Below are 27,194 nucleotides of genomic sequence, written 5' to 3'. Positions count from 1 at the left end.
GTGTCCCTAGTAAGAAGGGATTAGGGGTGGCTGAGAGCTGTAGGCAGCTAACTTTATTATATTGTACTTGGGAATTTTCTTTTTTCATATTTTACTTGAGAGATTGTCAGGCCTCCCCACCAAAAGTGTTGCTGATCAAGTTGCATATTTATTTCAGCAAAACCCAAGTCATACATGAGGGAGTTGGTTGGTTTGTTTTGGCTTTTTTGTTTTGTTTTGTGTTCTCAAACAATGCTTTTGATTCTTGCAGTTGAAGTAATGTTTATTCTTTGAACCAACAAACTACAGTAGTGATACAAGAATTTCAGGGAGGCATATAGAATACATGTATTGATTATTCTGTTGCAATCCACCAGACAACAGTGATACTTAATGATAGCTGTGTACAAAACCCAAAAACATAATCATAAAGCTGCAGTGGAAGAAACTCAAATTATCAGCATGTTTATGGGGAGGGAGTTAACCAGAATAAATGTAAGATTGTATCACAGTGACTTTTCCCTCTCCAGAGGGTCTTGTACTTTCCTTTTGTGTAGTTTTCTTCAGGGTGTTTCTTTTGGGGAGCTTCTGTCTGAACCTTGCCTGGCTGCTGCTTCGTGTCTTGCAGAATTTGCCTTTGTGGCCATTTCTCTGCCCATGGAATTGACAGGAAGACAACATCTGGAGGTGGTAATCAATAAAGATAGTGGTAGCAAATCTGTTTTCCATCTCTGTGGAACACTGTCACCCTTACATAAACATTTTGTGTCCCACATTGTGGTGCCTTTGTGCTCAGACCAGTGCAACTGCTTTGTGTTCTAAAGGCACACTTTTAGGTTTCTGCATTTTATTAATATGCTGAAATTCATAGATGAGAGACTCAAAATAAACTAAAATAGTTATTAGTGTCTATTTTGCAAAATTAAAGAGACTTCTGAGAAAATAAAGGTACCTTTGTTCCAAGACATCTTACATTTGAAATTAAAATTAATTTAGGACCTTCCAGTATGAATATAGCCTTGGGTAAGAATGGATAGGAATTCATTTATTTATTAGTTTGAACAATTTATTTTTAAATGGCTTTGAAGTTCTGTTTCTGTCAGGTGTGTATTGAAAATATATTAAATTCCATGGAAAGTATTTCTGCCCTTCCTGCTATGGTTTAGCCAAGTTCAGAACTTATTTCAGCTATTTGAATGGAAAGTACTTTGGTGTTAGGCAGTACTCTGAGTGTAGAGATATATCTGCATATGTGTATATAAATATATATGTGTGTATATAAAAATATATATACATTTAAATTTATATATACATATAAATTTAAATGTGTATATACATATATATGTGTGTGTGTATGTGTTTACTCACTTTTTAAAAATAAATACTCTTATCTATTCTAAGAGATCAAAAATAGGTATATTTTGAAAACATCCAGATCAAGATAACCTCATTTGTGAAGTAAATGAATCAAAGGTGTCCCTTACTGTTTTTAACTTTAAGCAGAATTTTATATTTTTAAGGACAATCCAAACTCTGCAAAACCCTTGAAACTATAGTACTAAGTTTAATTCTTTCTCTTGTAATCACAGGAGCCTTGCTTATCCAGCACTTGCAGAGAAAGAAACTTTGCTGGATTTTGTGTTCATTTGAAAAGTTGTAAATGTGAAGGGTTTTGTGTGCAGGTGTTTGCTGGGTGTGAGCATTAACAGTAGTCTGGATGTGGATTCTCTTGTGCAGGTATCTTAAGTTTTCCTTACTTGGATGTGTCTTCTCTTCAACCTGTGTGTAGCTGCACCCAGTTTTATTGTCCACATCACCCCTGTTTTCAGTCAGAATTCCGAGTTTGAAGCTGGACTTGAGGGTGTGTTTTGGGAGCACAGCTTGGTAGTGCCTGTCTGTCACTGCAGTCCTTGTGTTTTGCACAGCTGGCAGCACTGTGTGCTGTTCCTGTGGCCTTGTCTCACATCTCACTGGTTATCTGTGATCTGGAAATCCACAGCATTACCTTTATTCTTTAACATAACTGAGTGTTGTTCTGAGACTGCAGAGCACAGCCCAAGGAGGTCTCCTGTTAGCACATACTTGCAGTGAGACTGGAATTTTTCTGTCTGGGAAGTTGGAGCTACTTCAGATTCTGTGTTAGAAAAACGCAATTACTTTTTTCCATGTATTAAGTCAAGTTTTTTGTTCTCTTACTAATGTAGGAACATCTGAAAGTTCTCACACTCTAATTATGAAGGTTGTAATTCATGATGAGTTTCCTTTTTAGAGCAGTTATGTTGTATTGGCTGGTTCTCTTATGCTTAGGGCTAGAACATGACTGGAGAATGTGCTGCACTTGGGGACTTACAAATTTTGTTTAGAGTCTTCAGTCTTCAGGGCAGAAAACTGTTCTGTCACTGCCCTGCACCCTCGAAATGTCACTGCTGCCTTTCTGATACATGGCAGAGCCCACCTGAGTGCTTTGGGCATGTTCTCTGCATCTGGGTTGGTGATTTAAAATGGGGTGTGGTGACAGTACAGGAGAGCTGTTAATGACTGTTCTCACTGCACAGGGGAGGAGGAAAGTAAGGAAGGTCTTAAAGTAGCCAGTTGTGACTTGGTATTAAACTTTTTGCTTCTTTTTTATTTTTTTTTCCTTGAGGGAACTGAACAGCACAACTGGTTTCTTCTGCATTTTGTGTTGTGAATTTTCTAGTATTTGCTTTGTTTTATAAGAAGCCATTAGTTACTCATTTTATTGTAGAGTTGAATTCAGTCTGCTTGTTATTAAGGCTTTTTGGTTGACACTTTTTCAAATAAAAATTATAATGCTTGAAATGAAAACCACTGGGATATAGGTATGTTCCCAAGCTTGCTTTTTAAAAGAACATTGTTGAAATATGATTTTCTTAAAGAATTAGTTACTCTTGACTTCAGAATGATTACTTGCTTTTGGTTGACTTTGTGTCAGGACAGCTCTGAAACGGCTCCATGGGATGTAGATTTAAGGTCTAGGTATATTTTGAATGCTGATATTATCAAGCATTTTCTTGAAGTCAGATTGAAGATGCTTTGGAAGTTCTGGGTGACTGTCAGGGATGTTACTGTGGGAAGCTTGTATTTGTAGCATCCTGGATCTGCTTACAAAACCACTATGTAACCCTGTTTGGTGACTTTGTTTTCATTACACGTGGATCTGCTAAGAGAAAAATGTGATTTTCTTGCATTTGGATCTTTGCATGGACATTTCAGCAAATCCTGCTGTTTGGTTGTTAGCATTCAGCTGTGGATTTACTCAGAGGAGGGGAATTCCACATTGCATCATTCCTTAGAGATGAGCTTTTTTTCCAAATTCCGTTTTTAAGCTGGGATTCAAGACTGTGTGGAAGGCAAGACATCCTTGTTGCCTGAGTTTCCTCATATCCTCTCTGCTACAAATTGCAAAAGACTTCTTTTTTTTTTTTTAACAGAAGTGTTCAAGTGACTGCTTCAAAGTAATGAAAAGTATGTGGTGGGAATTTCAGGGCTGTCTTTTCATTAAGCTTTCATGTAAAATACCCAAAACTCAAGTAATAGAAAATTGTCCCTGGAAGAGCCTTTAAGACCAGCAGCAGTGTTTTGTAGCAGTTGAATGGCACATGGAATGACAGAAAAACGCACATTGCAAATTCCATAGGGTTCAGTCCTTCAGTCATTTACTTGCTGCTTAACCTTTTCTCCAGCTTCCGTGGGACTGGGTGTGGGAAGAGGAAAAGGTTTGGTTTGCCTTAGTTGTAGCAACATGAAATGGTGAGAGAAGGAAAGAAAGGTTGTTTAGGAATGTGTTCAGTCAGAAACATCAGCAGTGGTGTGTGTGAGTTCTGGTCTCTCTGCCACCAGAGAGGCTCCTTTGGCTGCAGGGGTGTCCTCACTGCCACTGTGCTGTGGGACAGTGGGGACAGGCCTGTGCTGGCTCTGGGTGAACTTCAGTTCTCTTGTCCAGAGATACATTTGACAGTGGGGTGAAAAAAGTCTCATTTTAAATATAAGACAGGAATGAACATTGTTGTCAAAACGTTCTTGGTAAATTAGCCTTGAGTTGTTTGTGGTTTATTTTCTTCTGTTGTTTTAGCAATCAAGTACTTCAGTGTGTTTTTTAGTACATTTCAACAGGACAAGTTCATGATTTTGAAAGTTAAATGAGAAAGATGTATCTGTTTAACTTAATTTGTAAGTAAACATGTTCATGCAGTGCTGAAATTCTGATAAACCAAAGCATTAAACTGTAGTTTAACCTGTATTTTAGACTTTATGAATTTCTGATTTAGAAATAGATTATTAATTGTTTGATAATTTCTGATGTTTTCTTTTAATGTGTTTTCCTGAATCCTTTAGCTGTGAGGATTTCCTTTTTTTAAATCATAAATTGTGACACAAATCCCCTGGAGGTTGAAGATCTAACTCAGGTGGCTGGTTGTGCAGTTTCAGGTTCCAGTTTTGCACAGCTCTCCATGTGTGTTGTCCTGTCTTTCAGACAGTTCTTTATTAACCACAGTGGGGCCTTAAAATCCCAGGTGCTCTCCCTGGGGTACTTAGAGTGGTGTCTGTGTGTACGGACACACATGTGCAGACACTCTTGCAATGGGGCTGCTTCTAGGATGATGTACTGATGTTTTTCTTAGGTGAGGTGGTAATGTCACATTTCTGAAGTGCTTTACAGTTCTCTTGCTGTGTCAGGATGTCTTTGTGATAGTTTTGGTAATTAGGCAGAAACACAGCCTGAAAATTCTTACAGTGTGTGTTCTTGTAGCAGTTCAGGAGGTTCCTGTGGCTGACAGTTTGTCACATGTCTGGTGAAGATGCTGAGAACATGAATTCCCTTTGTGCCATTTGGGAAGCCTTTTTTTCCCCCTTTCCTTCCATGTATAGGATTGCAAAACTGAGGTTGTTGTTTGTTGTTGTTTGTTTGAATGGCTGCAGCAGCCATCGGTTGGGTGATGTTCAGTGGGAGTGAAGCCTTGCTGTAAGCCAGCGTGTAATGAAAGAAGCCCAGTCAGTCCCAGCTCTGGTTAGCAGGTGCATGACTGCAATTCTCCACTTACCTGCACCATTCTGAGAGTTTTGACTAGATGAAGGAGGGTTTGGTAGTTCATCCTGTCATGAATGTTCCTTTTATTTTCTGTCACTTTCCTGATAATGCTGTGAATATTTGGGAGCAGTAGAACTCGGGATGTGTTGCCTGGAGGCAGCTGGAGGAAGACACTGGTTGGTTTAGTTTCATTGTTGGCAGGTGAGAGCCAATATAAGAGTTTAATTTGAAGGTTCCACTGCACTGTGTTGGTTGATCCTTAGATGGTACTTGAGAAGATCATCTTTGTCTGAACATGAAATTGTAGCAGCACTCAGTGCTCTGTTTGTGTCACCTTTCCCCGGGTACCAGTGTCACCCTGGAGCTGAGATTTGTGCAGGTGATGGGCTCGTGTAGGCCAGCAGTGAGTAACTCAGCAGTTGAGAGCAGGGGATCAAACTCTCTCCTGCTTCGTGCTCTCAAGGATGTGCTGCCACTGTGCTGCACCTGAAACACACTTTGAGGGCTCGGCAGTGTTGATGAGTCACTGCAGTTCTTGTGGGTGTGAAAATACAGTAAATAAGTCGTAGTTCACACTTAAAATGAAGACTAACCCTGTGGTTCTACTTTCAGTTTAACAGCAAAATTTGCTTTAAATGTAAGTTTATCATTGAGGTCATTTAAGTTCTAAATTGCAGTTGTCCACTAGAATTCTTTATTCCATATATTTGACATAATCAGTTTCTCTAGTGTGTTTCATCATTTTAAGTTCTTGTCTAGAACTTCCTTCCAGAAATGAAGTGGAGGGGGAGAAGCCTGAGCAAACATGTTGACATTTAAACAGTTCAGTTGCAATGATTTTTCCTTTGATAAGAATTGTGAAGGAGTTACTTTGGGGATACATTTCTGGAGGTATAACAAAACTTTGCTTCTCGCATAGGCTGCCAAAGTGTTTGTTTTCTCTTAAGCTATTTTCATGGGTTTTGTGATGATTTTCTCTTCATTAGAAATTATTGTTAAAATCTTTGTAGTATGCTCTTACTTGCCTGTTTGGTCAGGTGTCAGTAATCTGCTTTCAAGGAGAGTTGTCTTGTCTCTTCTGAACAGCTGATGTTCTGTTTCCCCAGAATTGGTGATGCTAGGGGTGTACTTTGGAGACACTTTCCAGCTGTGAATAGGGAAGTGTCTGCATTACAGACAACAGCTTGTCACAGGGTGCATATAATCAGTTGAGATTTTTCTTTGCCTTGCTGCAGTTGTAAATATGAGGTTGATGTTTGAGGGGCCTTGTTCTTGTACAGATTCTTGATAAATGGAAGTGAAAAGTTTGTTTTCTTCATATCATTTCATCAGGACATGGGGTTTGTGTTTCAGAGTGATTTTCTCTACAGAACTAAAAGCTTATTTTTTAAAATGTGTCCATTATTCATTTTTTAGGTAATTGTCAGATGGCTTAGTGAAGTTACTTTAAAATTGTGTGTGGTGAAAAACAAATGATGCAATGAGCCTTGGGAAAAAATTATGAATCATGGTCTATATAAGCATTTTATAACCATTTAAGAACCATTTAGGGGGATAGCAAATGGATCCTGTGATCCAGCCTGGCCTTGAACACTTCCAACAATGTGACATCCACAACTCTGGGCAACCTGTTGGAGTTGTTCACCACCTTCAGAGTAAAGGTTTTGTTCCTGGCCCCTCATCTAAACCCACCCTCTTCCAGCTTAAAGCCACCCCCCTTGTCCTGTCTCTACATGCCCTTGTCAGAAGTCCCCTGTCTGTACTGGAAAGTGCTTTAATGGCTCCCCAGAGCCTTCTCCAGGCTGAGCAGCCCCAGCTCTCTCAGCCTGTCTTTATGGCAGAGCTGCTCTGGCCCTCTGGTCCTTCTCCTGACTCCTGTGGACCCACTGCAGCAGGTCCATGTCTGTCTCGTGCTGGGCGCCCAGGGCTGGACACGGTGCTGGGGCCGGGATGTCCCCAGAGCAGAGCAGGGAACAGAATCCCCTCCTTCTCCCTGCTGCCCACACAGCTCTGAATGCAGCCCAGGACATGTTTGGCTTTCTGGGCTGTGGGTTCACATTGCCTGGGTTGTGTTGTGCTTCCTGTCCCTCAGCACCCCCAAGTTCTCCTCAGAGCTGCTCCCATTCCATCCTTTGCCTGGCCTGTACTTGTGTTTGGGATTGCTCTGACCCCTGTGTAGGAGCTTGTGCTTGGCCTTGAGCTTCAGGTTCCTCCAAGTTTATATGAATGGAAAATGGGGAAATGGGGGAATGCAGCTTGTCATTAAACTGGTGTTTCCCTCACAGCCCTTCATTAGGAGCTCTTCTCCCGTTGGATCCTTGGCTCATTCAGTCAGATGGAATTGGATTGTCATTCAGTATTTTATCTGTGGAATTCTCTCTGTAAATGCATGTGTGACATCAGGCTAAATACTGAGTAGAATGATTCCTCTGTTAATAAGGAAGCTTGATAAGCTTGATAGGTTCTTTAGGTTCTTTCCATTCTCCTCCTGTGTGTTACCCAGTCGTTAATCAGACAGCTTGTGTTGTCTTTGTGTTACTGATGAAGAGCTGAGACTCAGAGGCTGTGAACCTCAAGCCTACCTCCTGCCATAGCTTTTCAGTGGATTTCTGTTAGCTATTCAGGAGTTACACAGTTTTTTGGGCTTAAGTTTCTGTTGTGCCTCCTCACTCTTTCTCAGTTTTCTCTTTCTCTCAATGCCAAGAAAAATGAGGGGAAGATGAAAAGGTGAATCTGAAAAAGACAGGTGTGTTCTCCAACAATGTTTTTGAACAAGACATAGATTTAACTTTGGGGATTTCTATATAGGTGCCTTATAAGCCAGAGATTTCCCTTTCATTTCTGAAGTTCTGTTTCTTTCCTTTTAAAACATCATTAAACTTCTGTGACAAATAAGGTACAGACAATTTTTCTTCCTGGTGTCTCAGTTGATTACTGTTTACCCAGGAGACTTAGTTCAATGGAAATGAAATTACAGTGGAAACCAGATTACTCTGAAAATTCCAATTAGGTAGGAGAAAAATGACAAATTCAGCCTTTGACAAATACAGAGAACATGTTGTGTCTGTCTCTCTGCAATTTTGTTAAATGAAAACTTGTGAAAAAATCCTAAGATGTTGACTGGCACAGTAGATGTGGCTGTTGTGCTCAGCTACTCATGCTCTGTCATCTCTAGTTCCATTTTGTTTTTTACCTGAGTTTCCAGGTAATGTTTGAATTGTAGGGTTTTGCTTACAGTTTCATAGCTCTGGCTTTTTGTTGTTGTTGTCATCAGAAGTAAAATTTTTGCCACCTTCTGCGTTTTACAACTTCTGTGTTACCTGCTGTGGCTTTGTCATTAAGTTGTCTGCTAGTAGTGAGAATATTCAAAGTATTACTGCCAAATAATTTTCCTGACTCACTGTGATCTGCTGAGTGTTCCACTGGCTTTATCATAATTTCCAGGACAGTTTGTTGCCTTCACCTCCTCAGACTTCTTGCACTTGGCATTATTTGCTGTGGCTGCTTAATATTTCTTTCATGACTGAACTTGTGCTGTTGGTGGACTGACATTCCTGGCATTTATCATCTGCTAAACAGCTTTCTCTGTGTGCATTTTCCTGTGAGATCCATTGTGCTTGGGAAGAGTTTTGCTCTTTATGACTTTTCTGTGTTGTAAAGGTTCATTTGTGCTATAATGTACATGAACCTTGATTATATATTAGTTACATATGTGCTAATTCTAATTGACTGTGTTGTGTTTCCTTCCCTTTCCCTTCTCTTCTGGGGTGTAATTTCATGAGAGATTTGCAGTGATGCTGAAAGGGCTGGTTCTATTCATGGTTATGTGTTCTTCCTGCTTCTCCTGCCATTGTTAGTGTTCATATGGCTTCTGATGCAGCTGAAAACTAAAATGATTTTATTCCTATCCTCCAGTTACCTTTCTGTTGCTGAAAGACACGAGAGAACACAAGCACACTGCTGCTCTCAAGGTGAAGGGAAAAAAAGGAAGTTTTTTTCTCTGATTCTAATATTTATAGTTTTACAAAAGTGACGGTGGATTGGAAAGTGACATTGACACCTCTGCAATGACACTGGTCAAACAGTCTATCAACTCTCTCTTCCTCCATAAAGGAATGAAAAACAATGAGTTATTTACAGAAAGTGTGTTGAGAAAATTCACTACAAGAATGTCAACATCAGAAGGCTTAGAAAATCTTAAAAAACTAGGGTGACATCTTTCAGCCAGCTTGACTTCTTGATCTGGCTGGTGATGTGGTGATGCAAGGGGTGAAAAAGTGGTTAGGATGGAAGCCAGCAGGATTTCCCTCCTTCCCTTTTTGTCACAGTGGAGACTTCCCTGATTTCAGATGGGCTGGGAGGCTTTACACTGACTGAAGGCTTGTCCACATGCACAAATACAATGAGGCTTATTTTCTAAAATCAGGATACAATACTTGTACTGGGGGATGAGGTTGCTGTTGCACACTGAGATTCCAATGGCAGAACAGATCCATGCACACACTGTGGTAGCAAAACCACCTTACTGGAGTTCTGTCACTCTCTCGTGTGCTGGTTTGAGCACTGTCCCTGAGAAGGACAGGCCCAGTGCTCCTCTTGGCTCTGCTGGTAGGCTCAGCTCAGAGCTGGCAGCTTTGTGGGCTGGTTTGTGATGGAATGAGGGCTCGTTAGCCAGGGGGTTTATGGGATTGGCAGTTTATGGGATTATTTCAGTGCAGGGAGAGCAGCAGCAGTGTGTGTTGTGGATTCTTTTATTTTGTGTGTGGTGGGCTGTGGTTTTTATGAATGACTTTCTGGTTTTCAGATAGCTGCAACAGAATTCTTAAACCCATCCTCAGCCCTAAGGATGATTGTTTTTTCCCTTAGTTGATTGTTTTCTCCTGCATTTCTCACTAAAGAGGGTTATGACATGCTTTTAAATAGGCTTTGTGGATATAGGAATAGTGTGTTTCTGGGACAGGGGTGTCACTTCTTTGTTCTGTGGGGGGGAGTGAACATAGTGGAAATAATTCTCCTATTTCCAGCCCTGCTTTGTTCTTAGTGTACTTTCTAGGGGCTTCTTGTTCCTTTCCAACCTCCTCTGCTATGTATCTTTTTGCATTTATATCAAACTGCAGCCTTTTGTCTTGGCAGAAGGATCGTGAGCACAGAAAACAAAACTGCTGTTCTGTTGCCACTTCTTACTTCCCTATAGAGAGGCCAGGATTTTTAAGGGGAGTTGTTACACAAGTTCTCTGGAGCAGATGGATAGTTTTCAGGGGGTTCTGGAGCATTCAGGAGTTTCTGGAGCGTTCAGGGGTTTCTGGAGCATTTCAGGGATTTCTGGAGCATTCAGGGGTTTCTGGAGCATTCAGCCAGCCTGGGAAGATGGGCTTGCACAAGTCTGGTTGGAATGGAGCACGTTTAAGACAGACAATATTAAAAGACATGAGCTATCATCTTGTAACACCTCTAGGGAGCTTGTGCAAGGTTGATTTTTCAGGCTAAGTATCTTCTGACTGAAATGGTTGTAAGAGAGCAGAAAATGTCAAAATGTTTACTTGCAGTTATCTGGCACAGAGCAGCACAAAAACCGCCAGGCTGAGCAGGCAGTTGGTACGTTGGAACTGGTTGGAAGTTTGGCTGAGTTTGTTAAATAGTTGTGAAGGAGCTTATTGAAATACAAATTTTAATGCTGGTGCCACTTTCTTCTGTATTAGAGGTATTTGAATTACATTTGACAATGATGGTAGAGTTTGGGTTCTTGTGCTTACTTTGTGCTGATTAAACATTACATGAAAAGTAGAGTTTAAAAAAAAGTGAAATTAATGCTAGTACAGTAACAGGAATGCTTACATATTTGAATTTAAAGCATTTAAAAAATCTAGGTATTTCATAAAGTTGTTTTTTTCATGATTCAAGAATGTAATCTGCTTCCAGCTTAATACCTGTGTTAGGTGTTGTATCATGCTTTAATTATTTGCAATTAGCCAAGCTGTAAGTTGTGTTGGTTTTATACATTGTGTGAAAATTTCCATAATGTGTTGATAATGTCACAGAATATTAGATGTAAAGACCATTACAATTAATTGATTTTCTTAACATAGTTTAGAGAAGCCATTAAGTTTTCCATAGGGAACATGAAGTGAGGTAGAAGGGCTGAGCTTTAATTTTACAGGCCAGTTTTAAACTCCACTTTTCTCCCAGAATCTTTGCAGTCCAGTTGCAGTGTTGGCATTGGGTGCTGCAAACCACAGTGACCCATCAGGAGCTGGGCATAAGCAGGGTTTGAGAAACTGTGCACAGGTAACATGTAACAACAACATTGTAGTAATATCCCTGATTTACTGGCTGAATGATTGCAGCCAAGATTTCAAATATTTGTACCCTGAGTTTTGCAAAGCCTTAAGTGCAGTATATATACTATAAATAAGGCCATGTTTACAAGCTGCAAGTGGGGCAAATCTGCAATGCCATTATCCTTCCCTTCAGATACTTGAGAAAGAATGAAGGTAGCAAAAGCTGTTCAGCACTTAGCAGTGGCCTCATAAAATGCATGAATCTCATCAGAAATTACAGAATCCACAGTGTGTTTATGTATCTCAGGAAGAAACCAAGGCCAGGGATGGCACTGAACATGAGTGAGGATTTGAACCTCGGTATGGTTTGGCACAGTCTCCCAAGCATGGAATGTTGAAGAGTTATTTTGTTTTTTACTCTGTTCTGTAGGAAGAATTGGAATTGTGAACAGTATTAAATGGCTCCAGTACCTCAAAGGGAGTGTTTGATTTAAGCTTTTCTAATTAGCTTTTTTAGATTTTTGTCTGCAGTTAGTATTATCTGTAATCCTGAGGCAGTTGGACTAGATGATCATTGGAGGTCCAAATGAACAAAAGAATTCTATTCTTAAATATTCCTATGATAGAAGGAGGAAGTAGATACCTCATGATTTTAGCTTCATCAATCCTGCCTACGAAATTGTGTTTAAAAAAAATCTGAGCCTTTTTTTGTGAGCCCTGCAGCAGAAGAAGGAAACAACATCCAAGGAAGTTTCAGAGGTTTATCCTCTGTTTATCTTCTGTTTATCTCCTGCTAGAGCTAGGGTACAAAAGTTCTTAACAGTTATGAAGGGTTTGTGCCCCACTCATAAAAAGAAGTGAGATATTCTGTGGATGTCTTTTGGAATTTACAGGACCCATGTTCTCTACTTAACAGTAGGACCTGGCTTAGAGAGACATTCTAGAATCTAATGCAACCTAAAATAACAGCAAAACCTGCCTGCCTAAATTGCAGAGCTGAGATACTATCAGTGGCTTCACCACTACTCTCCCAGTATTTGATACAAAGCCCAATGCTTTTAGCAAGTTAAAGGTCCAAGCATTTGATGATGGAAGGAGAAAGGAGCCTTGAGCATTGCCAGGGTTGGGCATCCACAGCCTCCATGGGCAGTGTGTTCCAGTGTCTCACCATCCTCAAACTGCAACATTTCCTCCTAATATTTAACCTCAATTTCCCTTCTTTCAGTTTGTGCCCATTCCTCCTTTTCCTCTCACTGCCATTCCTGATGAAGGCTTGCTCTCCAGTTTCCCTGTACACCCCCTTCAGATATTGGAAACTTGCTGTGAGGGCTCCACTCAACCTTCTCTTCTCCAGCCCAACTGTCTCAGCCTTTGTTAGGGAGATGCTCCACTGCTTTTACCAACTTTGGTGCCTCTCTGGACTTGCTCCAGCAGTTCCCTGTCCTTGTATTGGGGACACCAGAACTGTACACAGCACCCCCAAGTGGGGTCTCACCACAGCAGAGTAGAGGAGGAGAATCAAAAGATTTCAGAGACTACCTGAATTTCTGTACTGCATTGTAGCACACTTGTCTGATTAAATTTACAGGAAAAAATAGGGTTAAAAAATGAACCTTTACTGTGTGAAACCAGAGTTATTAACATGATTTTAACAAACAGGAACACATTCCTAGCCAAACCCTTCACCTAGCAATTCACAATTTCATGCTGTTAATATATTACCAATTACATAGATAAAACTATAAAATTACTAATGAGTATTGCACATGGCACCCAAAGGAGTGGGGTGGCAAACAGTGAGAGCACATCACAGAGTAATGTGAGTTATCTGCTAAGCCTGGCACAATAAAATGTGCACTAACACAGCCAAGTGTCAGGTCATTCACCCCAACAAAGCACATACAGAAAACTTTGTATATATTGGTGAACATGACAAAAAACACAGTTATTTTACAAAAGCAACTGCCTGTGAACACCACAATTGTATGTTTGTTGCAAGAATAAATCTTAGCACTGTTTTTTAAATATAAACCTATAATTTTGGTCCCAGAACTGATAAGAAACTTGTGAATTACAGCCTTTTACATCTAGAAAAAAATAAGAAGTTCTTATTCTTCTTATTATATAAGAAGTTCTCCCTCCACACCAATTTGCTGCTCCAGTGAGATGAGAGTGCAGTGGGATGAATCCAATATCTGAGCCCATTACAGAGCATGAGAGACCATGCACTGCCAAGGTAGCCTGGCTGTTCTGGGCTTTGCAACTATTTGTCTACTCCCTTGCAGTTAGGGAATAAAGATGTCCTTTTAAGATTACTGTTTCTGTTCTCTTTGACTTTTGGGCTTATCAAAGAAGAAAAAGAACTGAGAAATCAGCAGACAAGAACTACACAAACTGTACTTTTAACTGGCACTTTCCTTTCAAAAAAATCAGAACTGCCAATCAGGCACACAGACAAAATCAGGAAGAGCAGAAGAACCTACCTTTTCCTCCAGCTTTTGAGAAGAGTTTACAGCATTTCCTCCACATGACATGGCATCTCCTCCTTGGTTCTGAAGCCCCAAATTATAAATACAATAAGGCATTATTTAGAGTTAGGAGCTTTTAAGCTGTGGAGTTCAAGAACAGAACCAATACAAAATGTGTGTTTTGCAGGTCCTTTAGCTTGTGCTGCAAGAAAACACCTGACTGCTTGAATTAGCACACAGAGCTAAGAAAAGCAGCTGGTACCACTAGCACCTATTTATGGATACACTTTCAAGTAAGAATAATGTACATATAGAGAAACCATCTCTAAACATAACTCCTAAAGCACAAATGATAAAGAGTAACACACTCAGTAAAAGTGTTCTTTGTGCAAGTGAGAAGGGAGGATGCCAGGTGCCTTCCCAGGACACTGGGACTGCTTTTGCTCAAGTGTGATTGAACTTTGATGATGAATTTTGCTCCATGACTTGCAGAGGTGTAGCTGTCACATCCATTTTTGAATTGGATGAATCCAGGACCAAACTGTGGGTTTAACAATCAGAAGTAAGGGACCAAGAGCATTTAATCAGTCTTCAGTGCAAACTTCAGACATTCTGTTTTCCTGAAGTAGTGACAGATGTAAGGATGCAATAACAATTACTACACAGATGATATATTACCAACTGCTAATGTACTCTTTGTCCTTGCCTGAACTGTTCTGTGGCAAAGACTGGGTTTCAGTTGGACCTGAAGCATCAGCTCAGTCCTGATTGGCTCTGTTGCCAAGAACACGTTTTTTGGGTTGCAGAAGGACAGCTTTGTGCATAAATAAACTGTAGCATAATTGGAAAAAATATAACAGTGTGAATTGGGTCTGACTGGAACAAATTATATTCTGAAGTTCTTTGATATTTTTGTTGTTTTAGTTTTGAAGGTATTTCCTAGCATAGCTCTTTCTAATACTAAGGTGGAAGGAAGTCTTACCCACTTCTTTGCATGTTCATTGGGAATTCAAGAAAAGGGCTTTATAGTAAGTGAAAGTCATGGTTCAAACAATTTAAGCATTTTAAGATAGATTTTTGCATTTACTAGATAGAAGTCACTTAGGAAGTTTACTTCACTTAGTAAGTTTGCACATTTTCCAGTGCTTTTTATATTTACTGGATTCTGTTCTTGAAAGGTCTGGGTTATTTTACTGTCACAACTAAAATTTTCATCTCCCATCATAAAACCCCATATTATTTAGCTACTTATCAGAATGTAGTTTCTTCATTGCTGGGAAATGCTTACACCAGTAGTTTAAATAATAGAATTTTAGGGGCTGAACATTTCTGTCCCTGTTCCTTCTGTCACTGAGATACCCTGAATACCCTTGAGGATGTGTTTTGGTACCAGTTGAACCAGTGTGACTCCCCGTGGACGCTCCTGAGTGAAGGAGTGGCTGTGCAGGATGAGGCCCAGTCTTGCTCAGCCCTTTGCCTGTGGCACAGCAGGGCCACAGCTCCCTGAGGGGAATCAGTTCATTGTCTCAGCATTTGGTGGGGTTTGTCCAAGGCATTGACTGAGTGCTGTATATTTGGATTTGTCTCTGTTCACTGTCACGTGAGCTAAACACTTCAGAACAGGAGCTGAAACTGTTTTTTCTATGTGTAGCTAGAATGAAGGGTGTGATCTGAAGGTCTGTCCTTCCAATACATTATTTGTGAAAAAGCTGCATGTTCTATAAGTAACCAGGGGTGCACTCTCTGACTGTTGCATGTCCCAAGAAGTATTGGCAGGTGAATGTCTTTTGGAGAAAGACACTTGCTGCTGCTCTCCAGTTCCCTTTCAACACCTGGCCTTCAGCAATTACTGCTTTGAAGCAAGACAGTCCTTTGATGAAAAGGATTTCCTTTTTTATTTAAGTCTTTTGGAAGTTACTCCACGTGGAAGGGTCTCTCCTGTGAAGTCACACTGACATGCTTGGAGTGTTCAGCCTGGAGAGGGCTCTGGGGAGACCATGGAGCCCCTCCCAGTGTGGAGAGGGGGCTTACAGGACAGGCATGCAGTGATAGCAAAGGGAGAAGGGCTTTATACTGGGAGTAGGTTTAGAATAGATGTTGGGAAGAAATTATTTCCTGTAGTGAAACACTGGTGCAAGTTGCCCAGAGAAGTTGTGGGTGCCCCATCCTTGAAAGCATTGAAGGCCAGGTTGGATCAAAGGAACAGCCTGGTCTAGTGGAAGGTGTCCTGTCCATGGCAGGGGGTTGGAACTGGATGATCACTGCAGTCCCTTCCAACCCAAACCATTCTGTGGTGCTGTGAAATGAGTTAATACATTTTGAGTATATTGGCTTTGTTGCCTTGGTGTGCAGAGCCCAATCCTGTTGTCAGCCTTGGCTTGAGTCCAGTTTGTTTTGATTAGAATTTCTTGGGCTTCAGGTTTGGAAGTTCACTTTCTGTGCTCTTACTGCTTGCTTAAACTCAGGTGAGTGCTGCATGTAGGAGCACCTTGAACAAGGGGGAGTTGGATACTGTTGAGTAGGTGTATCTTAGCTGAGCTTAGCCCCAACACCAAGTTTTGAAATTAAAAAGAAAAGAATCCTGAAAGAACTGAAGGTTTCAGGACAATTCCCCTTTATTTTGTTATCTGAATTTGAGGGCAAATAGAATTGTATGTTTACATAGATGTTCTCAATGTTCCAGAAGCTTATGCTGCCAGATTACTAATTTCAGGTGTATTATGTGGAATGATCACCAAAAAAGGGTGCTTGAAGTAACCTGGTTTTCAGTGAGAATAGTTTAGTTTGTAACCATCACAGCTACTCAAATTCTCTCTTGTACTGTACCATTAAGACATTTATTGCTTTGAACTTGTGTTGGAACCTGATGCAGTTGACTATGTCTCATATACACTCACTTCTTTAGGAGGAGAAGGAGCTTAAAGGGTTTTTTTCTGTAATATTTGCTATTTGAGATAACATTTTCTGACTGCTGCTTATCAAGTATTTTTAAATGTTGATAGTTAGACACTTCTTGCTCTTCTGAATAGTAGCTTAATGACAGGTTTTGTATTAATCATTGAATGCATTTCACTTTCACTGCATGTCAGTGTTAATGAGTGAAATGCTGTGACCTCCAGTTCTCTATTCTGATTATGTAAATAATTTCCTCCTTCCTGAAAGATACAAGGCACAGGGAGGAAAGAAAATGGAAAATGTGTGGGGGTGTCTGTATGTTGTAACTACTGAATTAGGTCAGTGTTACAGATTTGGGGGAGGTGTTCCTGGTTGAAAAGTCGTTCTGGTTGAAATAAAGGCATAGGGTAGAAGTCTAGAATTTTTAAACTAGAATCACATCATAATCCTTGTGATGAGTCAGTACTTATTAAGGATATAAGAAGGCAGCTCCTAGAATCCTGTATGAAACAAATCAGTGATACCTTTCAACCCCAAATTTGTATTGCTGCTGTTAAGCCTGTTTGCTGTACACATCACACTTGTAATGAAGCACATCTGTGAGCTCCCATTTCGTGGGAACATCATTCTGTAAATACATTGCTGTATGGTTGTTAGAAAGCTCTGTTGTTACTTGTTAAGCAAGTCTTACTCTGGCATTCATTGTTACCACATGGCAAAGTAGATTTTGTGACATATGTCCTCACTTGTGGATAACCAGAATACTCCAGTTCAAGGAAAAATAGTTCTGTCCCCCTAGATAGGGCTTAGGTAAGGCTCATGGATAGTAAAATGTATTTTGAGGTCTGCCTCTGTCATCTGGTACCTTGCATTTCCTTTTTTCTGAGACTCTGTATTTTAATTCAGGGAAAAGGGATGTATGTAGTGGGGTATTTCAGTTACTTTTGATGGGGAGACTTTGAGAAGCTCAAATGAAGGCCATTCTAGGAGTCAGCTGTACTAGAAAAATATACTTGTTCCTTTATCATTGCATGCTGAGATGCCATCCTTTGTGTCATGCTGTAACAGAGTGTTGTGTACATGTTTGCTTCTTACCTACCACTTATCCAGGAACCCACATCTGATTTTTTTCCCCTGGCTTTTGAAAAGCTTGATTTCTCCCCAAAACAAAATGAACCTATTCTGCCATGTAGGCATGAGACTGCAGCCTGTGGAAGCTGAGGTTCAGGTGTGCAGCTGTACTGGGTGGTTGAGTCTGGAAGCAGAGGCCCCTCCTGGAGGACAGTGCTGTGCCTGGTGTCCTCTCTGTGGGCTCCTCTCATGGAGCTCCTGGCTGGTGCCTTCTGAATGGGGACCACAGGGAGTCAAAAATTCTATAGTTGTCTTTTTCTGGGGCTGCTGAAATTCCAGGGAGTCAGGTGGAGCCAAAACTGGCTTTCATTGGGATTTAGTGGTGGATCAGGGTGACAAAAGGAGATGGGAAAAATATGTCAAATAGGAATTTTCTCAATTGGCATCAAAAGCAGGAGTCAGTAGGATTCATTTGACTCAGTCTTCATAGCCTCATAAACTGCTTGATTAGCAGCAGTGGAGTGAGTTTGTCACTTAGCAGGGTTCTGTCTCCATCTTGACCCTGTGTTAAAACATCCATTCAGAGCTTTGGGTAAAGGTAATTTTTTTTAATGTGACTTGTACCTGTGGCATAGGGCAGCCCTGGGTGTATGGGCAGAGTGGGCAGTGAGGTACTGGAAGGCAGTGCTGCAGAAAGGGACCTGGGAGTCCTGGTCAATGGAGAGTTGAAGGTGGGTCAGCAGTGCCCTGGCAGCCTGGAGGGACATCAGGGACAGCATCACCAGCTGGGCAGGGGAGGGGATTGTCCTGCTCTGCTCCATGGTGGCCTCGCCCTAAGCTGGTGCTCAATGATGTAAGAAAGACATGAAGTTCTTAGAGAATATCCAAAGGAGGGCCATGAGGATGGTGAGGGGTCTGAGGGGAAGCTGAGTGAGGAGCAGCTGAGGGTGTTTGCTCTGTTCAGCCTGGAGGAGACTGAGGGGAGACCTCAGTGCAGTCACAGCTTCTTGTGAGGGGAACAGGAGGGGCAGGCACTGAGCTCTGCTCTGTGGGGACACTGACAGGACCCGAGGGAATGGCCTGAAGTTGTGTCAGGGCAGGTTTAGGTTGGGTATCAGGAAAAGGTTCTTCCCCAGAGGGTGGCTGGGCACTGAACTGCTCCCCAGGGCAGTGCTCACAGCACCAGCCTGGCAGAGAACAAGAAACGTTTGGTGAATGTTCTTGGGCACATGGTGTGACTGGGGATGGTTCTGTGCAGGGCCTGGAGTTGGACTGGATGATTCCTGTGGGGCCCTTCCAATTCAGTGTGTTCTGTTGATTCTAGGATAGTGTGCTGAATCCAAAATCAGAAATAGTAGAAATGAGATGTTTATAAAAACTAACAGGGTATGCATTAGAATTCAGCTGAAATGTTCTATTGTGCTATCTGTACACTTATACATATATGTCACTGCATCAGTTTACATTTGTTTATAAATGATCAAATTCATTATAAATAGGTATGTGTGGGATCTCAGGATTTGAGTCCTGGGATGCAGGGCCCCCGGGACCACCCTTGGGGGGCCCGGGAGTCCTGGAATGTAGCCAGAAGTGTCTGGTGGCAGGACTTTGACCCTACACGGGAGACGACACCTGTATGAAGATAAGAGGGCCTCACCGGGGTGAAGGGTGGAAAGATTAGCTAATTAGAGGGTAAGAAACAGGGTTTAGGATTTATGTACAGGGGGGTTTAGAGGAGCAAGATGGAGGAATTGGGGTGTGTCCTGCCCTCCTTCTTCTTCCTCCTCTCCTCCATCTTCTTTGGCCACGGTGGCACCTTTGGATTGGTTATTACTAAGGGTACACCGAGTTATAAGAATAGATGGTATTGGGGAAAAATGATAAATATTGTATACGTAACTAGGGGTATAAAGATACGTGGCGGTCCGTGGGACGGCACAGTGTGCCCATGGCTGACTGCTGAGCGGATCTTTGTTAGGCTGAAAGAACATCTTTTAGATAAACAATTAATAAACATAAAACCAGAAAGAAGAACTGAAGCCTCTTCTTGTCCTTTGATACGCGGGCTGCGTCAAGGCCACCTCCGGGCCACCTCCGGGCCACCTCCGGGCCTCCCAGGCCCCTCAAACAGCCGAGATAAACCGGACAGGTATGAAGGCAATTCTTGAGCTGAGCCAAACTGTGCCTTGATGTGCTGTAACTCTAAAAAATTGAATTGGATAGCCTGAATTAATGAAGTGATGGGAATTCGAAGTTTCATGCTTTATTAGTTCTAGAGAGGTTAAAGCAGTGGTGTGTTCTCTGTGGGCATGCAGTTTGATGTTTTCTCTGGAACAGAAATGGTGAATGAGTGGCTGAAAACAGGACTGGTGAACCACTGCCTTCTAATACTGTTTAAATTGCTTGAATTGGATTTTAATTGCATTTACGAAAGTATGTTTGTATATTCTGTAATTAAAAGGAAAATACCTGAACAAGGATCTCCCTGCAATTGAGAGCATGCCTCTAACTACAAGAACCACTCAGATGATTTATTTGAAATGGAATGTTTTTAGTTAGCTGCAGCATAACTTGAAGTTACTATTGTGTGTCTTGAGGACGTCACATAAACTTGGAGGGAGAAGTGATGGACTCACTTAGGAAGTTGGCCTTGTCTAATGCACATGACCACAAGTGAAACTCTGTGTAAGCCCTGAAATACACTTTCCTGGGAGTGTAATTTAAATAATATGCATGGAGAATCATCATTAGACTGTAAAGCAAACAATCCCTAAATAAGAGGAAGAAAAAAATAGATGAGTCCTTCATGTAAATGTTTTGTATTTACTGGCATCTACAAAATTCATAATATTTTTCTTAGATTTTATTTCATTCTATGAATTTGTAAGATTTTGAGTAAATTGCTTATTTCAGTTGTAGCTTTCTTGAATCTTCTTAAGTTGCATTACTTGCCTTGAGCATAATGGAGTTTACAAGAATGCTTTGCCCACATCCTTCAGCTGAGCACAGAGGCAAATCTGAGGGTGAGTTCACACTGATGTCAGTCAGTCTGGCAGGAGAGCTGCAGTTTGTCCTGGTTCCCTGGCTGGCATTAGGGTGAGTACTCTGGCCTTGCAGTGCACTACTTCACATAATTAAAGAAACTGAAAAATAACCAGTCTTTGTACATTTGGTGGGCTTTTGTTGTTGTTTCCTTTAGGAGTCTGAAGCAGCTCACTTCATGAGAATTCAGCACAAAGCATTAGGGTAGGGAAGAGCTGAAATCAAGCAGCTTGCCCTTGGCACCAGCTGTTTTGGAACCACAGCTGCTGGTGAGCACCTCTGGCTGCAGTTGAAGCCAGCCTGGAGCAGGATTGCTGCTGAAATGAGCTGTTTTACCATTTTCCTGCTTCTTTGCTACCTCGCTCCTTGTGCCAGCACAAGTGTTTTATGTGGCTGTTCTGTGACCCAGCCCTGTTAAGGAAGAGTGCTGGTGATGAAAGGAGGTTTATTGTGGTGGGGTTGGCTTAGGGCTGCAGAACAGTGCAGTGGGAGCTGGCAGCAGTTTGATGTCACTGGTTTGTGTGAGTACCTCCAAACCTCCATCAGGTAGTGCAGAACTGACTGCATTGAACTGCAGTAGACTGCAGTGTGTGTGTTTGTGTATATGTATGTGGCAGAAAACTTAATCTTGCTGGTACTTTCTACTTAGTGATCTATATAAACATCAGTAAAAAAACAATTAAATACTCAGGAGGGCATTTTTAAAAAAGCACAAATTAAATACCGAATACATTCATTTCAAAAATTGCATTTCAAAAATGAGTTTCTTCCTAAAGAAAGCTTTGAGTTGGTAATGCATTTGTTCTGGACTTAGTAGGCTTACTAAGCCTTATGAATATGAATTATGAAAGCTAGAGATGGATAACAGTTGAGTGTTTTGAAACAGTACAGTTTTACTGAAAAGTGAACATTATTCTAATGGCATTATTAGAGATGTCTAAGTTTGTTGGTGCTGTTAATACCAGAGACTAGGCAGAGGAGTTAGAGTGTATTCAGTCAATTTTTATTGTATATGTCAGGCCTTGCAAATTCACACAATATAAGAAAAGATTTTAAAGTGTCTTGGAGAAAGATAACAGCATTGAAACTTAACTTGAGATGAGACATCGTAATAAAACACTTAGGAATATGCATGGTGTTACAACAGAAATTTCACTCCAGTTGTTAACTTGAGGTTTTGGTGATTGGATCAGGAACTCAGCACTGCCAAATGCATCTTCCTGGAAACTCATACAACTCTTTGTATCACCTTACTTGGCTTTTTAACTTCCTGGGAACTGTTTTCGTTTTATGTGGTGCTTGGAAGTCTGAGTTGCTCTGGGAAATTACATTTCAGCTTCTGTGGTTATACAGTGCCTGGTGCTATCGAGTGCAATTGCTGTTAAAACTTGATGCAGCTCTTTTTGTCTGTATATAACCCAGTGAAGTTGAAACACAGTGAATATGGAGCTGTTGGTATAGCATTACAACTTCAACAAATCTGATGTCACAATTTTCTTCGTATAATCTGCTAAACCACGTGGTGGGGATGTGATGGGCTTCATAGTGGGGCTGAAAGGCCAGTGGACCCAGGCTTTCATAGGCACATGCTGGGTAAAGGGAATACAAGTCCAATTCCCTGGGTGAATACTGATGTGCTAAGAGGAGTTTGGCTGCAGGGTCTCTGTTAGTCTCAGCTGAAGTAGAATCAGTCTCTCAGCTCCCTCTGACATCTGCAGTTAGACACTGTCAGGAGGAGAGTATTGCAAAGATTACAAATTTGGCTTTTTAGGCTCTTAACCAAGTCATTTCTACATAGACCTTGAGCAGCACCATGAATTCAGATGGAGAATCTGCTGTAGGAATTCAGGCACTAAAGAGTCAGAGCAAAGAGCTGCACACATTTATCTGAACAGAGTAAACAGACACACATTTGGAGGGTGTGTCAGTGCCTCAATGGTATAAAGGTGATTGTAAGTGTAATTTTTACTTAGAACATTAAAATGATGTTAAATATTTCAAATGTGACTTTGTCAGTTCTATTCAATAAGAAGAAATAATAAGTCTAAAATAAAAGATTCTCTATAGCAATGTATTTGTTTCTGTAATGTTCTTTTCCAGGTGTGGATTGAGTTTCCTGTATATGTTAATACAGCGTGTTGTCTTTTTTTTTTCCTCTCCAGATTATGCAATGGTCTCTGCAAGATGGCATGTTCTTGAGTTGGAGATTTTTAAGGCAAGCATATGCTGGTACTTCAACTTTACTAAGTGGACTATAATTTCTTCTCTCACATCAACTACATAAGCAGACAAAATTGCAAAGATCTGCCCTGTGTCGAGTATGACAGCCACGACTCGTGGCTCTCCGGTAGGAGGGAATGACAGCCAGGGCCAGGCTCCTGATGGACAGTCCCAGCCTCCCCTCCAGCAGAATCAGGTATGGTATTAACAATCAATTCATCTCAAAATAAAGGACTTTGTTCTTTAGAAATAGTGTTCCTGAATTATTTGATTCTGTACATTTCTGGAGACCTCTAGTTAAGTTGTTTCTGTGTGTGTGTCTGGAAGTACAATAGTATTTTGAGGGGTGAAGGCAGTGGTATTGGCAAAGTAAATGTGGTTAAAGAGCCTGGCATTGTAAAAATGCTGCCTTTTCAGGCAGTGGCATGGTTCTTTCAAGCATACCTGTTTTGGATAAAAAGGCTTCTTGGATTAATACCAGAAGCTTTCTCAGAACCACATTGCAGAACCTGCCACAGATCGGTAGAACCACACCACATCTGTGAGTTCAGTTTCTGCTCAGTTTTGCAAAAGCACTTTGTGTTTAAAGCAGCTTACTCAGGTATCAGCCCTTCCAGAGCAGCTGCATCCGGGTCTCTGTTCATTGTACTGCACTTCCTGAACAGCTTCTCATGTTCCTTGCTTTCAAAAGAAAAGCAAAAGCTTTCATATATTACATCACAGTGTAATGATTCTTTTTTATTGGGCAAAAAAATACCAGAGAAGATGCAGTATCATGTCAAGCCAAAACCATTTAGGAGAAGAACTATGCTTTGTTATTTAATTCAGTGTGAAGATGGTATTTTTAATACCATAATGTTTAGTGATTGCTCCTTCCTGAGAGTGAATTGTACTTTGATACGTGGGGAGGCCTGGCCCTGAACTGCCAAGGAAGTCTCCACTGTCTGACTCCCTCTGCCTCAGTGGGATGGGGAATTGGAAAGAAAAAGTGAGAAACTGTTTGGGCTGAGATAAATGCAGTTTAATAAATGAAAGGGGTAGGGGGAAGCAAGTGATGCAAGTGCCATCACTCACTACCAGCTGATGATGCCCAACCAGTCCCCAAGCAACAGCTGCCTTGGGGAAAAAAACCCCTTTGTTTTATTGCCAAGTGTCATGCTCTGTGGCATGGAGTGTCTTTTGGGTCATTTCAGGTCAGCTCTCCCGGCTGTGTCCCCTCCCAGCCTCTTGCCCTGCTGACTGCAGGGGGCAAAGTGAGAATCACAGGATGGGTAAGGTTCAAAGGGACAACTGGTGGTCATCTAATCCAGGGTGGCTGCTCAAGCAGGGTTCCCTAGACCACCCTACTGGGGATTGTGACCAGACAATATATCTCCAGAGAAGGAGACCCCACAGCCTCTCAGGGCAATCCATTCCAGTGCTTAGTCAGCCTCACTGTTAAGTTCTTCCTTATGTTCAGGGGGAACTTCTGTGTTTCAGTTTTTGCCTGTTGCCTCTTGTCCTGTTGCTGGGCATCACTGGGCAGGGTCTGGCCCATCCTCTGACACCTTTCTGCAGATATTGATGAGATCCTCTCTAAGCCATCTCCAGGTTAAATAGGCCCAGCTCCCTCAGCCTTTCCTCAGTGAGATGCTCCAGTTCCTTCATCATTTTTGCCATTCTCTGCTGGACCTGCTCCAGGAGCTCCACCTCTCTCCTGTCCTGATGAGCCCCAAATTGGACACAGCACTCCAGGTGATCCTCACAGGGCTGAGCAGAGGGGCAGCATCACCTCCCTGACCTGCTGGCAGTGCCCTTCCTAATGCACCCCAGGGTCCCATTGACCCTCTGTGCCACAGGGACACGGTGCTGGCTCAGGGACAGCTCATTGTCCACCAGCACCCCCAGGTCTTTCTCCCCAGAGCAGCTTCCCAGCAGGTCAGTCCCAGCCTGTCCTGGTGCCTGGGGTTGTTCTTCCCCAGGGCAGGACCCTGCATTTGCCCTTGCTGGGTTCCAGGAGGTTCTCTGCCCATCTCTCCATGCTGTCGAGGTCCTTCCCAAGGGCTGCAGGGCTCTCTGGGGTACTGGCCCCTCCTGCCAGCCTTGTGCCACCAGAGAACTCTCTGAGGAGGTATCTGCCCTCAGCCAGGCCATTGATGAATAAGTAAAACAGTCCTGGGCCAAGTATTGAACCCTGGGGGCCACCAGTGGTGCCAGGCCTCCAACTGGACCCTGTGCCACCAAGTAGCAACCTCTGGGATCTGCCAGTCAGGCACTTCTCAGTCCACCTCAGTGTCCACTCACCCTGTCCTCGCTTCTTGAATTTGTGGAGGCAGAGGCTGTGAGAGACAGTGCCAGAGCCTTGCTGAATTGAGGCAGAACAACATCCCCTGCTCTCCTCTCATCCATCCAGGCAGTTGCTCCATCATAGAAAGCAATCAGGCTGGTCAGACATGATTCACCTTTAATGAATCCATGCTGACCTCTGCTCATTTCCTTCTTGTCTTCCATGTGGGTAGAGGTGGCCTCCAGAGTCACCTCTCCAGGCGTTGAAGTGAGGCTGACTGGCCAGTAGTTCCAGGGTCCTCCATCTTGCCCTTACTGAAGACTGGGGTGACATTTGCTTTCTTCCAGCCCTCAGGCACCTCTCCTGCCTCACTATGATTCCAGCAGTTCTCAGCACTTGTGGGTGCATCCCATCAGGGCCCATGGACCTGTGGATTTGAAGTTTAATTACATGTTCTCCACCCAGTCTTCTCAGCCAAAGGAAACTTCCTTCCTCTAGACCTTCTCCCCAGTCTCCAGGCTGAGGCAGCCACAGGACCACATCTTCCCATGTATTTATTTTGGTTGTGATGTCTTTGAAGAAGCCCTTGTTGGTACCTTTGACATCCTTAGCCAGGTTTAATTCCAAGTGGGCCTTGGCTTGCTTCATTGCTTCTCTTCGTACTCTGACAACATCCCAGGTGGCATTTCCTGCTTCCACCTCATGGTATCTCCTGCCTATGTCTGAGTTCTGACAGGAGCTACCAAAGAGAAAAACAGGCCTTGAATCTGTGATAGCACAGTTCACCAACAGACAAAACACTGATGTGTTCCCAGTGCTGTTTTGGTCCCAAATCCAAAACCTAGCACCCTACAGGCTACTGTGAAGAAAATAACACTCCCTGCCAAACAGATGTGGCACAGCAGGTGAAAAATGTTCTTGAGGTTTTGTCTTCCTAAGTCTTGCTCTTATTGTCAGTTCATACTATTTCTGTGTATGAATAATAAGAGACATCTGCATAACGTGTTGTATTTTGCATGGCCCATCAGAGAGGATTTAACTTTGTTGTTCAAGGTTGATTAGTAGATGGTTATAGTAGTGAGTCACTCATGTTTAGCAAACTCTTTAAGAAAGTGTTTTTCATTGTTGTTTTCTTCTGTGCTTTTGTTGAAGACTATCTACTTAAAGTAATCAACTTTTCTGGACAAGATTTATAAAAACTGGAGCTTCAGTGTATTTATTTCACCTTCTGGAAAAATGATCTGTTGAAAGTAGAAGCTGTTACCAAAAAAACCCCACTTTCCTCGCTGGGAAAGTAGCTTGATTTTTAAACTGCCAAGATAGAAAAATATAGCACATTTTATGCTCTGTTTTTGTTAATAAATCTCTAATAAAACTATTTTATATTGATATATACTTGAGCTGATTCTTTGGAATGCATTATGACAGAAAACAGCCAAAACAAGTGGAACACAAGTGCAGGTAGTACTTGAAGTATTTTCCATCTTCATTTTAGACTTCTTCACCTGATTCTTCAAATGAGAACTCGCCAGCTACCCCGCCTGATGAGCAGGGCCAAGCTGATGCTCCACCCCAGCTTGAAGATGAGGAGCCTGCATTTCCACACACAGACCTGGCAAAGTTGGATGACATGATCAACAGGTATTTTCACACTTTTGTAAAAAGGTGTTGATGATTTGTGCAAACATCTTGATAGAGGAATCAGAATTTTTATATCTTTGTTTCTCTGGACTTCATGAAATGCTTTTTTTGTTGGGTTAAAGTTGTAAAGAGAAAGCTTGAAGCAGAATGTGGTTTTCTTTGGGTTGGTTAGTGTAATACTTGTCAGGGCATTTAAAAATCTATGTACTGAGCCTATATTTAAAAGCATTACAATGGGGCAAGAATTCTTGATTTTTCAGAAGCAGAATTGAAATTGGGTTTGT

General features: G+C 41.8%; 1 protein-coding gene across 3 annotated transcripts in view; it reads left to right on the top strand.

The window, feature by feature from the left end:
• USP9X (ubiquitin specific peptidase 9 X-linked) overlaps positions 1 to 27,194 on the top strand; it is a 96,228-nt gene that overhangs the window by 1,636 nt on the left and 67,398 nt on the right. For all 3 annotated transcript variants that reach the window (XM_074534532.1, XM_074534531.1, XM_074534530.1), the window contains exons 2-3: positions 22,946 to 23,199; positions 26,765 to 26,910. In XM_074534532.1, coding sequence (XP_074390633.1) covers positions 23,104 to 23,199; positions 26,765 to 26,910 — 242 coding nt within the window. In that variant the 5' untranslated portion in view covers positions 22,946 to 23,103. The remainder of the gene's footprint in view (positions 1 to 22,945; positions 23,200 to 26,764; positions 26,911 to 27,194) is intronic.

The sequence above is a fragment of the Zonotrichia albicollis genome, chromosome 2, assembly GCF_047830755.1.
Source record: "Zonotrichia albicollis isolate bZonAlb1 chromosome 2, bZonAlb1.hap1, whole genome shotgun sequence".
NCBI lineage: Eukaryota > Metazoa > Chordata > Aves > Passeriformes > Passerellidae > Zonotrichia > Zonotrichia albicollis.
The sequence above is the reverse complement of the archived record's forward strand: the minus strand, read 5'-3'. Positions and strand labels throughout refer to the sequence as shown.